The sequence below is a fragment of the Salmo salar genome, chromosome ssa12 (assembly GCF_905237065.1).
Source record: "Salmo salar chromosome ssa12, Ssal_v3.1, whole genome shotgun sequence".
Taxonomy (NCBI): domain Eukaryota; kingdom Metazoa; phylum Chordata; class Actinopteri; order Salmoniformes; family Salmonidae; genus Salmo; species Salmo salar.
The window spans coordinates 99,599,724-99,615,243 of record NC_059453.1 but is presented as its reverse complement, the minus strand read 5'-3'; the positions used below and the strand labels follow the sequence as shown (position 1 = coordinate 99,615,243).

General features: G+C 42.2%; 1 protein-coding gene across 1 annotated transcript in view; it reads right to left on the bottom strand.

Moving 5' to 3' along the window:
* Nucleotides 1-15,520, bottom strand: part of stab1 (stabilin 1) — a 199,845-nt gene that overhangs the window by 80,628 nt on the left and 103,697 nt on the right. Inside the window, exons 29-33 of the mRNA XM_045691993.1 lie at nt 14,220-14,331; nt 13,980-14,057; nt 13,728-13,829; nt 13,287-13,391; nt 7,808-7,942 (exon numbers count right to left, since the gene is read on the bottom strand). Of these exons, the coding sequence (XP_045547949.1) occupies nt 7,808-7,942; nt 13,287-13,391; nt 13,728-13,829; nt 13,980-14,057; nt 14,220-14,331 (532 nt within the window). The remainder of the gene's footprint in view (nt 1-7,807; nt 7,943-13,286; nt 13,392-13,727; nt 13,830-13,979; nt 14,058-14,219; nt 14,332-15,520) is intronic.

Below are 15,520 nucleotides of genomic sequence, written 5' to 3'. Positions count from 1 at the left end.
GTCCCTGAGGTGTATTACTGGTGATGGTTCTAGAACTCACCATTGGTCCCTTAGGTTTATTACTGGTGATGGTTCTAGAACTCACCATTGTGCCCTTAGGTTTATTACTGGTGATGGTTCTAGAACTCACCATTGGGCCCTTAGGTTTATTACTGGTGACAGTTCTAGAACTCACCATTGGGTTTTGTATCAAAAAGTGGATTATACTTTTTACATGTAAGGAGAGAGTAGCATTTTCTTATGTTTATCTACAAAGCACTCATGCAGAAACTTCCTATGTATCTCTCATCATTAATTCAATTCAGACTTCCAAAGGACCAAACCATCCGGTTGGCCCCCAGGCCCCCTGGCCCCCTGGGTCTCCACACAGTTGGGTAAAGCTTATTTTAGTTGTTTATATACCCTTTATGTGGAACAACTCTCTCAGCTCTCTGAAATGAGATGTTCTGGTCCCCCTTGGTCAGTTCAGAGTAGTGATCACAGACCTCTATGTTGACAAATATGTCTGTTTTTCTTAATATATTTTGTAATTTTGTATTTGTGTTTGATGTGTTTATGCAGGGCTTATCTGTAAAAGAGACCCTAGTATCAGTATGACTTCCCTGTCAAAATAAAGATTTAAAAAAAAAAGAAATTGTTTCCCCGGTAACTTCTTACATCACTTCCTCACAGCTTCGATAAGGAGGGGTGTTGTGGCTGGTATATCAGTTACATCCTGCTATCCAACACTTCAACAGATTACACATACATTATACGATAAAACATTTCACGTGAATTATACTGCGATGATGTCACAGCCTAAACGAAAAACTATCAAAATACTTTTATTTCCCTTTTTGACCAACATTTTAATCACATAGACAATCAGGGGAAATACAGAATATCAAAAGTGGCGCTTAAACACAAGCCACATGCAGGAACCAATGGGATGCTCAAGCGTGGGCGGTCCTGCAGATGCAGGAATGCCCACATGCAGCAACGCCCCGAATTGTGAGCTGCAATCACACACTATTGTGGAAAGACCAGCATGACTGGGAGTGAGTGGCGAAGGAGGATGCAGAGTGAGAACAGACAGGGAAGGTCCTCACTGGGGAAGAGGCCCTTGATTGAGATGGGTGGAGGGGAAGCCAAGAGAGATCAAACTCCGAACTACACTGAACTAAAATATAAACTTACCATGCAACAATTTCAAATATTTTACCGAGTTACAGTTGCTATAAGGAAATAAGTCAATTGAAATAAATAAATGAGGCCCTAATCTTTTCACATGACTGGGAATACAGATATGCATCTGTTGGTCACAGATACAGTACCAGTCAAAAGTTTGGACACACCGACTCATTCAAGGGTTTTTCTTTCTTTATGCTATTTTCTACATTGTAGAATAATAGTGAAGACATCAAAACTATGAAATAACACTTATGGAATCATGTAGTAACCAAAAAAGTGTTAAACACTTTATTTGAGATTCTTCAAAGTAGCCACCATTTGCCGTGATGACAGCTTTGCACACTCTTGGCATTCTCTCAACCAGCTTCATGAGGTAGTCACCTGGAATGGATTTCAATTAACAGGTGTGCCTTATCAAAAGTACATTTTAGGAATTTCTTTCCTTAATGCGTTTGAGCCAATCAGTTGTGTTGTGACAAGGTAGGAGGAGGATACATAGTACATAGTATGTATACATAGTATACAGAAGATAGCCCTATTTGGTAAAATACCAAGTCCATATTATGGCAAGAACAGATCAAATAAGCAAAGAGAAATGACAGTCCATCATTACTTTAAGACATGAAGGTCAGTCAACCCGAAAAATGTATTCAAGTGTATTTGGAAAAACCATCAAGCGCTATGATGAAACTGTCTCTCATGAGGACTGCCACAGGAATGGAAGATCCAGAGTTACCTCTGCTGCAGAGGATAAGTTCAATAGAGTTACCAGCCTCAGAAATCGGCAACTAACTGCACCTCAGAAATTGCAGCCCAAATAAATGCTTCACAGAGTTCAAGTAACAGACACATCTCAACATCAACTGTTCAGAGGAGACTGCGTGAATCAGGCCTTCATAGTCAAATTGTTGCAAAGAAACCATTACTAAAGGACACCAATAAGAAGAGACTTGCTTGGGCCAAGAAACACGCGCAATGGACATTAGACCGCTGGAAATCTATATATATTTTTTAAACAGGACAATGACCCAAAACACACCTCCAGGCTGTGTAAGGGCTATTTGACCAAGAAAGAGAGTGATGGAGTGCTGCATCAGATGACCTGGCCTCCACAATCACCTGACCTTAACCCAATTGAGGTGGTTTGGGATGAGTTGGACTGCAGAGTGAAGGAAAAGCAGCCAACAAGTGCTCAGTATATGTGGGAACTCCTTCAAGAACGTAATACACGTAATAATAAAAAGAAATACACCTCTGCTGTTTTCAACCAAGATCTCAGTGATCACTGCCTCATTGCCTACATCCGTAATGGGTCAGCGGTCAAACGACCCCCACTCATCACTGTCAAACGCTCCCTGAAACACTTCAGCGAGCAAGCCTTTCTAATCCACCTGGCCCGGGTATCCTGGAAGGATATTGACCTCATCCCGTCAGTAGAGGATGCCTGGTTATTTTTTTTAAATGCCCTCACCATCTTAAATAAGCATGCCCCATTCAAGAAATTTAGAACCAGGAACAGATATAGCCCTTGGTTCTCTCCAGACCTGACTGCCCTTAACCAACACAAAAACATCCTGTGGCGTTTTGCATTAGCATCGAACAGCCCCCGTGATATGCAACTTTTCAGGGAAGTTAGAAACCAATATACACAGGCAGTTAGAAAAGGCAAGGCTAGCTTTTTCAAGCAGAAATTTGCTTCCTGCAACACAAACTCAAAAAAGTTCTGGGACACTGTAAAGTCCATGGAGAATAAGAACACCTCCTCCCAGCTGCCCACTGCACTGAGGATAGGAAACTCTGTCATCACCGATAAATCCACTATAATTGAGAATTTCAATAAGCATTTTTCTACGGCTGGCCATGCTTTCCACCTGGCTACCCCTACCGCGGTCAACAGCACTGCACCCCCCACAGCTATTCGCCCAAGCCTTCCCCATTTCTCATTCTCCCAAATCCAGATAGCTGATGTTCTGAAAGAGCTGCAAAATCTGGACCCTACAAATCTGCCGGGCTAGACAATCTGGACCCTTTCTTTCTAAAATGATCTGCCGAAATTGTTGCAACCCCTATTACGAGCCTGTTCAACCTCTCTTTCGTGTCGTCTGAGATTCCCAAAGATTTGAAAGCAGCTGCGGTCATCCCCCTCTTCAAAGGGGGGGACACTCTTGACTCAAACTGCTACAGACCTATATCTATCCTACCCTGCCTTTCTAAGGTCTTCGAAAGCCAAGTCAACAAACAGATTACCGACCATTTCGAATCCCACCGCACCTTCTCCGCTATGCAATCTGGTTTCAGAGCTGGTCATGGGTGCACCTCAGCCACGCTCAAGGTCCTAAACGATATCGTAACCACCATCGATAAGAAACAATACTGTGCTGCCGTATTCATTGACCTGGCCAAGGCTTTCGACTCTGTCAATCACCACATCCTCATCGGCAGACTCAATAGCCTTGGTTTCTCAAATGATTGACTCGCCTGGTTCACCAACTACTTCCCTGATAGAGTTCAATGTGTCAAATCAGAGGGCCTGTTGTCTGGGCCTCTGGCAGTCTCTATGGGGGTGCCACAGGATTCAATTCTTGGGCCGACTCTTTTCTCTGTATACATCAATGATGTCGCTCTTGCTGCTGGTGATTCTCTGATCCACCTCTATGAAGACAATACCATTCTGTATACTTCTGGCCCTTCTTTGGACACTGTGTTAACTACCCTCCAGACGAGCTTCCGTGGGTTACAACTGCTCTTAAATAGAAGTAAAACTAAACGCATGCTCTCTAACCGATCACTGCCCACCCGTCCAGCATCACTACTCTGGACGGTTCAGACTTAGAATATGTGGACAACTACAAATACCTAGGTGTCTGGTTAGACTGTAAACTCGCCTTCCAGACTCACATCAAACATCTCCAGTCCAAAATTAAATCTAGAATCGGCTTCCTATTTCGCAACAATGCATCCTTCACTCATGCTGCCAAGCATACCATCGTAAAACTGACCATCCTACCAATCCTCGACTTCGGCGATGTCATTTACAAAATAGCCTCCAATACCATACTCAATAAACTGGATGCAGTCTATCTCAGTGCCATCCGTTTGTCACCAAAGCCCCATATACTACCCACCACTGCGACCTGTACGCTCTCGTTGGCTGGCCCTCGTTTCATACTTGTCGCCAAACCCACTGGCTCCAGGTCATCTACAAGACCCTGCTAGGTAAAGTCCCCCCTTATCTCAGCTCACTGGTCACCGTAGCAGCACCCACCTGTAGCACGCGCTCCAGCAGGTATATCTCTCTGGTCACCCCCAAAGCCAATTCCTCCTTTGGCCGTCTCTCCTTCCAGTTCTCTGCTGCCAATGACTGGAACGAACTACAAAAATCTCTGAAACTGGAAACACTTATCTCCCTCACTAGCTTTAAGCACCAGCTGTCAGAGCAGCTCACAGATCACTGCACCTGTACATAGCCCATCTATAATTTAGCCTAAACAACTACCGCTTCCCCTACTGTATTTATTTATTTATTTATTTTGCTCCTTTGCACCCCATTATTTATATTTCTACTTTGCACTTTCTTCCACTACATATCTACATATAGTGTTTTACTTGCTATATTGTATTTACTTTGCCACCATGGCCTTTTTTTGCCTTTACCTCCCTTATCTCACCTCATTTCCTCACATTGTATATAGACTTATTTTTCTACTGTATTATTGACTGTATGTTTGTTTAACTCCATGTGTAACTCTGTGTTGTTGTATGTGTCGAACTGCTTTGCTTTATCTTGGCCAGGTCGCAATTGTAAATGAGAACGAGTTCTCAACTTGCCTACCTGGTTAAATAAAGGTGAAATATATATTTTTTTTAAACGTTGGAAAAGCATTCCAGGTGACTACCTCATGAAGCTGGTTGAGAGAATGACACAAATGTGCATAGCTGTCATCAAGGCAAAGGTTGGCTACTTTGAAGAATCTAAATTCTAAAATATATTTTGATTGTTTAACACTTTTTTGGTTACTACATGATTCCATATGTGTTATTTCATAGTTTTGATGACTTCACTATTATTCCACAATGTCAAAAATAGTACAAATAAAGTGTCAAACCTTTGACTGGTACTGTACCTTAAAAAAAGGTAAGGGCGTGGATCAGAAAACCAGTCAGTATCTGGTGTGACCACCATTTGCCTCATGTAGCATTACACACCTCCTTCACATAGAATTTATCAGGCTGATGATTGTGGCCTGTGGAAAGTTGTCCCACTCCTCTTCAATGGCTGTGTGACGTTGCTGGATATTGGTGGGAACTGGAACACGCTGTCGTAAAAGTCGATCCAGAGCATCCCAAACATGCTCAATGGGTGGCATGTCTGGTGAGTATGCATGCCATGGAAGAACTGGGACATTTTCAGCTTCCAGGAATTGTGTACAGACCCTTGCGACATGGGGTCGTGCTGAAACATCAGGTGATGGCAGCAGATGAACGGCACAACAATGGGCCTCAGAATCTCGTCACTGTATCTCTGTGCATTCAAATTGCCATCGATAAAATGCAATCGCGTTAGTTGTCTGTAGCTTAGGTCAAGACCATGGTGATGATGACGAGCACACAGATGAGCTTCCCTGAGACTGTTTCTGACAGTTTGGGCAGAAATTATTCTGTTGTGCAAACCCACAGTTTCATCAGCTGTCCGGGTGGCTGGTCTCAGACGATGCGGATGTGGAGGTCCTGGGCTGGCGTGGTTACACGTGGTCTGCTGTTGTGAGACCGGTTGGACATACTGACAAATTCTTTAAAATGACGTTGGAGGCAGTTTATGGTATAGAAATTAACATTCAATTCTCTGGCAACAGCTCATAACTAACTACTGACCACAACACTACTGACCACAGCTACTGACCACAACCACTGACCACAACTACTGACCACAACCACACAACCAATTGTAATTGTAATTGTGTATCTCTGGTTTTATTATTGTATTGATTTGTATATTTTTTGTAATTACAGGGCTCATCTGCAACTCGGCATGATTCCCTGTCAAAAATAAAGGTTCAATAAGAACATAAAACAATAGGGTTCCATTGGGACACAGAGGGAGTGTTTCTCAAAATGCATACTGCCGTGCTCTGAGCACAGGAGGATCGGAGTATGAGTCCAAATCAAAGAATGAGTAACGGGCATTTCTTGAATGAGTACTATATTTATACATATTTCGATGCATGCATAGAAATATGACGAACATTTTCTTGAAATCGCCGGAGGACATTATTTGAGCTGAAGCGAGAGAAAATACACTTTGACTTCGGAATGAAATGTTGTCTATTCACATCTCATATGTTGCCTAGACTACAATATTTTATCTTGGTACATTAATAAATACAAATACATAAATACAGTGTTACGAAATATTTGAACGGAGCTCGCAAGAATACCTTGGCTCATGGCTACTCTATGTCAGGAATACCTTGGCTCATGGCTACTCTATGTCAGGAATACCTTGGCTCATGGCTACTCTATGTCAAGAATACCTTGGCTCATGGCTACTCTATGTCAGGAATACCTTGGCTCATGGCTACTCTATGTCAGGAATACCTTGGCTCATGGCTACTCTATGTCAGGAATACCTTGGCTCATGGCTACTCTATGTCAAGAATACCTTGGCTCATGGCTACTCTATGTCAAGAATACCTTGGCTCATGGCTACTCTATGTCAGGAATACCTTGGCTCATGGCTACTCTATGTCAGGAATACCTTGGCTCATGGCTACTCTATGTCAGGAATACCTTGGCTCATGGCTACTCTATGTCAGGAATACCTTGGCTCATGGCTACTCTATGTCAGGAATACCTTGGCTCATGGCTACTCTATGTCAGGAATACCTTGGCTCATGGCTACTCTATGTCAGGAATACCTTGGCTCATGGCTACTCTATGTCAGGAATACCTTGGCTCATGGCTACTCTATGTCAGGAATACCTTGGCTCATGGCTACTCCATGTCAGGAATACCTTGGCTCATGGCTACTCTATGTCAGGAATACCTTGGCTCATGGCTACTCTATGTCAGGAATACCTTGGCTCATGGCTACTCTATGTCAGGAATACCTTGGCTCATGGCTACTCTATGTCAGGAATACCTTGGCTCATGGCTACTCTATGTCAGGAATACCTTGGCTCATGGCTACTCTATGTCAGGAATACCTTGGCTCATGGCTACTCCATGTCAGGAATACCTTGGCTCATGGCTACTCTATGTCAGGAATACCTTGGCTCATGGCTACTCTATGTCAGGAATACCTTGGCTCATGGCTACTCTATGTCAGGAATACCTTGGCTCATGGCTACTCTATGTCAGGAATACCTTGGCTCATGGCTACTCTATGTCAGGTTGTCTCAGGCTGGATCAGTGTAAATATACTGTTATTATTAAATACAATCAACCAACCAACCAACCAATCAAATCAATTAACTAATCAATCAATCAACCAATCAACCAACCAACCAACCAACCAACCAACCAACCAACCAACCAACCAACCAATCAAATCAATTAACTAATCAATCAACCAACCAACCAACCAACCATCAAATCAATTAACTAATAAATCAACCAACCGGTTGCCAAACTGCCATACCTCATTGTTCTTGCCCAGGTGGAACATGATCTGGTAGGCCTTCCCAAGTAACGTGTCCTTCAGCATCCCATCCCTCAGATGATCCGGGAACAGCTGTTCATGAAGAATGACGTGGTATTTCAACACCTCTTCACCCTGTTGACAAGTTAACAGCATAGTTATTGTGGTATGAGGGCCCGATTCCGACTTAGGAAATTACACACTTTCCTGTGCACTTCTCAGTAGTTGGTATTCAGACTTTACGAAGGTGTTTAACGGCCGTGGTTCCCTTGCGCGCTCTGAACAAATGTAATTCAACCACTGAAAACCCTCCCACTTGCTGACCAACAGATTTTCATGTGGAGTTTTCATTCAATAGGGTTTTCAGTATATTTATCTTAAGCCATCCTTTTAACTACGGTATATCTTTTAGTTAGAATTTTGTCGACAGCCTCACTAGAATATATCTAGAGAACGGGTTCAGGATATTAAGGATCATTTAAAGAAAGCCATCTAAATATATGCATTTGAAGACATGGCATATGACGGTGCAGTGACATGCCCGATGGGTTGGACGTTAGTTCTCGGCAATCATCTTGAAAAAAAAACATATACTTAAAAACTGGGAATCAACCAATTCGCCACGGTTAGACACAATGGAAAAGTCAAATGCTTTATTATCTAAATGTTGAAATTACGTGGGCGACAGAGAGAGAAACAAAATGGTTTCAGTTTGAGGCCATGTGGGGAGAGTGATGTGGCTACAGGAGATGGGGGTGTGAGCAGGTGGGAATGGACAGGGGTGATGTTTGTGGATGTTTGTGTGTGTTTGTATGTTGTCGTTTGTTTGTGTATGTTTTGTATTGTTAAAAATATTATAATAAATAAAAACTAAAATATACCCTAAAGGATGTATATGCATACTCGTCTCCATTTCAGCACCAATTGTTAGATAAAAATATACTCTTATCTTGAACATTATTTAAGGTTAGGAAAGTATTTATGTATCATAAAAAAACTGATATGGAGAGCCTTTATGCACAAAAGAAAGACAATTGTTGTTTGATTCATTCAGAATGGAATGATAATGTAGGCTATACCAACTGAAGGGAACTAAGAGCGTAATTAAATGGAATGATAATGTAGGCTATACCAACTGAAGGGAACTAACAGTGTATGGAATGATAATGTAGCCTATACCAACTGAAGAACTAATAATGGAATGATAATGTAGGCTATACCAACTGAAGGGAACTAACAGCGTAATTAAATGGAATGATAATGTAGCCTATACCAACTGAAGGGAACTAACAGTGTAATGGAATGATAATGTAGGCTATACCAACTGAAGGGAACTAACAGTGTAATGGAATGATAATGTAGGCTATACCAACTGAAGGGAACTAACAGCGTAATTAAATGGAATGATAATGTAGCCTATACCAACTGAAGGGAACTAACAGTGTAATGGAATGATAATGTAGACTATACCAACTGAAGGGAACTGACAGTGTAATGGAATGATAATGTAGGCTATACCAACTGAAGGGAACTAACAGTGTAATTAAATGGAATGATAATGTAGGCTATACCAACTGAAGGGAACTAACAGTGTAATGGAATGATAATGTAGGCTAAACCAACTGAAGGGAACTAACAGTGTAATGGAATGATAATGTAGACTATACCAACTGAAGGGAACTGACAGTGTAATGGAATGATAATGTAGACTCTACCAACTGAAGGGAACTGACAGTGTAATGGAATGATAATGTAGGCTATACCAACTGAAGGGAACTGACAGTGTAATGGAATGATAATGTAGGCTATACAAACTGAAGGGAACTGACAGTGTAATGGAATAATAATGTAGGCTATACCAACTGAAGGGAACAAACAGTGTATTTAAATGGAATGATAATGTAGCCTATACCAACTGAAGGGAACTGACAGTGTAATGGAATGATAATGTAGGCTATACCAACTGAAGGGAACTAACAGTGTAATGGAATGATAATGTAGGCTAAACCAACTGAAGGGAACTAACAGTGTAATGGAATGATAATGTAGGCTATACCAACTGAAGGGAACTAACAGTGTAATTAAATGGAATGATAATGTAGGCTATACCAACTGAAGGGAACTGACAGTGTAATTAAATGGAATGATAATGTAGGCTATACCAACTGAAGGGAACTAACAGTGTAATGGAATGATAATGTAGGCTCTACCAACTGAAGGGAACTAACAGTGTAATTAAATGGAATGATAATGTAGGCTATACCAACTGAAGGGAACTAACAGCGTAATTAAATGGAATGATAATGTAGGCTATACCAACTGAAGGGAACTAACAGTGTAATGGAATGATAATGTAGACTATACCAACTGAAGGGAACTAACAGTGTGATGGAATGATAATGTAGATTATACCAACTGAAGGGAGCTAACAGTGTAATGGAATGATAATGTAGGCTATACCAACTGAAGGGAACTAACAGTGTAATGGAATGATAATGTAGGCTATACCAACTGAAGGGAACTAACAGTGTAATGGAATGATAATGTAGGCTTTACCAACTGAAGGGAACTAACAGTGTAATGGAATGATAATGTAGGCTATACCAACTGAAGGGAACTAACAGTGTAATGGAATGATAATGTAGGCTATACCAACTGAAGGGAACTAACAGTGTAATTAAATGGAACGATAATGTAGGCTATACCAACTGAAGGGAACTAGCAGTGTAATTAAATGGAATGATAATGTAGGCTATACCAACTGAAGGGAACTAACAGTGTGATTAAATGGAATGATAATGTAGGCTATACCAACTGAAGGGAACTAACAGTGTAATGGAAAAGAATGATAATGTAGACTATACCAACTGAAGGGAACTAACAGCGTAATGGAATGATAATGTAGACTATACCAACTGAAGGGAACTAACAGTAAATTGGCAGTGTAATATGTGTGAATCCTACGCCGATTGACGGTCGATACCGATAGTGACTAATATTTAACATGATAGAAATAGGAGACAGAGAAAGTCAGACTAGCCATGATTTAAGACATTAGAGTGGCTATCCCTGCAAGATAACAGGCCATACAATTTAAATTCTGCTAAATTGGCACAGCATTTCATAAACTGTGGGAAAGTTAATATGATGATCTGGTGCAGTTTACTACCATATGACTGGTTTCACATTTATCTCCAACGACTGTAAGTAAAAAATATATATCTAAATATATCTAAAACAAATTCTCATTTATATTTACAATCCCTTTCTCCAAACGGATTACTCATTTACCTTATCTCTTATCAAGTTGTACATTACAGAATGGTGTTATTTCTATCTGAATAAAATGTCCCACTAGGACCCGGTAGGTTTTTACTAGACCTTATTCATGGTTTCCTCGAAGCGTAAAGTGGTGGAATTATGAGGGTATTAAGTCAAGGTCAGAATACAGTGTATCTGTAGACACACCTCCGGCCACACCATCCATTAGGTCTAAATCCTAAACAAATAGCGGGTGAATAACATGCTGTTATCAAGCTGAAGTTCAAGGTCAGAATACACAGAGAGAAGTGCATAGAAAGGGGCAATTCCATTCCATCTACGCACGTTTAACTCGGGTCGGAATCGGGCCCTGAATTAATAAAAAAAACACAGTCAAATACTGGATTAATGTCTAGGTTCTGACATTAGTCTGGCTCAGGTAATCTCTACCTACCAGTTGTGTAGAGTTAGTCTGGCTCAGGTAATCTCTACCTACCAGCTGTGTAGAGTTAGTCTGGCTCAGGTAATCTCTACCTACCAGCTGTGTAGAGTTAGTCTGGCTCAGGTAATCTCTACCTACCAGCTGTGTAGAGTTAGTCTTGCTCAGGTAATCTCTACCTACCAGTTGTGTAGAGTTAGTCTGGCTCAGGTAATCTCTACCTACCAGCTGTGTAGAGTTAGTCTTGCTCAGGTAATCTCTACCTACCAGCTGTGTAGAGTTAGTCTGGCTCAGGTAATCTCTACCTACCAGCTGTGTAGCGTTAGTCTGGCTCAGGTAATCTCTACCTACCAGCTGTGTAGAGTTAGTCTGGCTCAGGTAATCTCTACCTACCAGCTGTGTAGAGTTAGTCTGGCTCAGGTAATCTCTACCTACCAGTTGTGTAGAGTTAGTCTGGCTCAGGTAATCTCTACCTACCAGCTGTGTAGAGTTAGTCTGGCTCAGGTAATCTCTACCTACCAGTTGTGTAGAGTTAGTCTGGCTCAGGTAATCTCTACCTACCAGCTGTGTAGAGTTAGTCTGGCTCAGGTAATCTCTACCTACCAGCTGTGTAGAGTTAGTCTGGCTCAGGTAATCTCTACGTACCAGCTGTGTAGAGTTAGTCTGGCTCAGGTAATCTCTACCTACCAGCTGTGTAGAGTTAGTCTTGCTCAGGTAATCTCTACCTACCAGTTGTGTAGAGTTAGTCTGGCTCAGGTAATCTCTACCTATCAGCTGTGTAGAGTTAGTCTGGCTCAGGTAATCTCTACCTACCAGCTGTGTAGAGTTGGTCTGGCTCAGGTAATCTCTACCTACCAGCTGTGTAGAGTTAGTCTGGCTCAGGTAATCTCTACCTACCAGCTGTGTAGAGTTAGTCCGGCTCAGGTAATCTCTACCTACCAGTTGTGTAGAGTTAGTCTGGCTCAGGTAATCTCTACCTACCAGTTGTGTAGAGTTGGTCTGGCTCAGGTAATCTCTACCTACCAGTTGTGTAGAGTTAGTCTGGCTCAGGTAATCTCTACCTACCAGCTGTGTAGAGTTAGTCTGGCTCAGGTAATCTCTACCTACCAGCTGTGTAGAGTTAGTCTGGCTCAGGTAATCTCTACCTACCAGCTGTGTAGAGTTAGTCTTGCTCAGGTAATCTCTACCTACCAGCTGTGTAGAGTTAGTCTTGCTCAGGTAATCTCTACCTACCAGCTGTGTAGAGTTAGTCTGGCTCAGGTAATCTCTACCTACCAGTTGTGTAGAGTTAGTCTGGCTCAGGTAATCTCTACCTACCAGCTGTGTAGAGTTAGTCTGGCTCAGGTAATCTCTACCTACCAGCTGTGTAGAGTTAGTCTGGCTCAGGTAATCTCTACCTACCAGCTGTGTAGAGTTAGTCTGGCTCAGGTAATCTCTACCTACCAGCTGTGTAGAGTTAGTCTGGCTCAGGTAATCTCTACCTACCAGCTGTGTAGAGTTAGTCTGGCTCAGGTAATCTCTACCTACCAGCTGTGTAGAGTTAGTCTTGCTCAGGTAATCTCTACCTACCAGCTGTGTAGAGTTAGTCTTGCTCAGGTAATCTCTACCTACCAGCTGTGTAGAGTTAGTCTGGCTCAGGTAATCTCTACCTACCAGTTGTGTAGAGTTAGTCTGGCTCAGGTAATCTCTACCTACCAGCTGTGTAGAGTTAGTCCGGCTCAGGTAATCTCTACCTACCAGCTGTGTAGAGTTAGTCTGGCTCAGGTAATCTCTACCTACCAGTTGTGTAGCGTTAGTCTGGCTCAGGTAATTTCGGACGGCGGCGTCGGTTGGAAGTAGGAGTGTATAATCGTAGACACCGATCTCCTCTGTCAGGTTGTAGAGCTGGAGGGAGATTACGGGAAAAACAGAAAACAAAGTCAATAATATCTCTGATCGAGCTGATAACAGACACGTACTGGTATGTCAAATATTTTCAAATACTTGAACGTTGTTCTATTCCATTGGTTCCATCGAATCAGAAAGCTAAATCAAACGCACGTCACATATATGGAAGGACTGGGGGGAGGCAGGTTGAACTTAACGTGGAGGAAACATGTGAATATTGTTACCTTGGTCCTAGCATGTGACAGCAGAGCACAAGCGTCCTGTCCAAGGGGGTGTACTTGTACATCAAGCTGCCTTGCGTTACAACGTACCAACCTACCAAAAATAACGTACCAGTGCTGCCTGTGTAAAGAGACTGAAGGTAGGGGTGGTGTTGAGGAACTGCATCAGGCCTGGGGGTTCTGGTGGGATGTCTGACAAGGGGGGGAACAGAACCTGAAAACACAAAACCATCAACACAGGATAAACTTTTTACCTCCTAACAACTCTCGCTTGTGTAAAAGCTTTTGGAATATTAAATGAAAACACATCTGTGTGAAGTTGATTTATATCCACAGACTAAAGCAGTGACCTGTTACACGTTACCGTATTAATGATGTGGATGTATCCGTTGATAGAAGGGATGTTGGGGGTGAGGATGGTTGCATTCTCTATCCTAACTTCCTGAAACATAAAGAAGAACCAGGATGTTGGTTGAAGTAGAGGATGGTTGCATTCTCTATCCTAACTTCCTGAAACATAAAGAAGACAGTCACAGTCAGATCATCTTGAGACATGGCTGTAGACACTATGGCAACGATAACAACAACAACATCTTCTACTTACCCCACCAACAGTTTTGACCTCCCATGAAGTAGGCAAGTGTAGAGTGGGTAACCGCTGGTTGACCTTCTTGTCCAGGTCCTCTATGGAGAATATCCCCTGGAGGAAATGGGCTCTGGGGAGGAAGAGGAGTGTATCTAAGCATGGGATTCAATCTAATCGCGTGTTATAGCCCTTTTACAATCCCTTGAAAAATATAGATTTTTTTTTATTTCACCGAGACTAAATAAATGAATAAAATAGGCAATGCAGCTTTTTTACATTTACATTTTTTTTTACATTTTAGTCATTTTAGCAGACGCTCTTATCCAGAGCGACTTACAGTAGTGAATGCATACATTTCATACAATTTCATACATTTTTTTTTGCTGGCCCCCCGTGGGAATCGAACCCACAACCCTGGCGTTGCAAACACCATGCTCTACCAACTGAGCTACAGGGAAGGCTAAAGGCAATTTGGATTGAGCCGACATATGTAGCGTTTTATGGCGAAGCTGATCTCCACCTATGTTGGAACGTTGCCTTTAAAAGCAGAATTGTCTACAACCCTTGATTGGATTGAATCCCGGCCATATGCTCCCGGGGTGACATTTCCCCCAGGTACAGAGCTACGATCATCTTCCCGTGAGCCAATCCTAACCTAAACCATAAATGGGGAAAATGCTAATCTGATCCAAGATCGGCATGTAGGTCGGGGCCAACTCTGTGTCTTAGAGCAGTGGTTTCCAAACTGTGGGGCGAGCCCCCTCCCCAGGGGTCGACAAAGGGGGGCTTGAAACTTAACGCTTGAAAGTTGTAATAGTAGAACGAACAAAGCGTAATTTAGAACTTGGGGTAGTGCATCATGAGTTCCTCTTGTCATGTCAGTCATTACAGACCTTAGAGAGAGATTCACAACTTGTCAGAAATGTCCAGATCAACTAGCCCATGTCAGCTAATGTTGCTAACGATGTTCCCCAATGCTGGAAGAAGGGGGTCTGAGAGACAACGTTTGGGAATCCCTGTCTTAGAGCAGCTAAACCTCTCACTTCTCCTAGTATATTCCCTTCAGATCCTGAGAGAAAACGTTTGGGAATCCCTGTCTTAGAGCAGCTAAACCTCTCACTTCTCCTAGTATATTCACTTCAGATCCTGAGAGAAAACGTTTGGGAATCCCTGTCTTAGAGCAGCTAAACCTCTCACTTCTCCTAGTATATTCACTTCAGATCCTGAGAGAAAACGTTTGGGAATCCCTGTCTTAGAGCAGCTAAACCTCTCACTTCTCCTAGTATATTCACTTCAGATCCTGAGAGAAAACGTTTGGG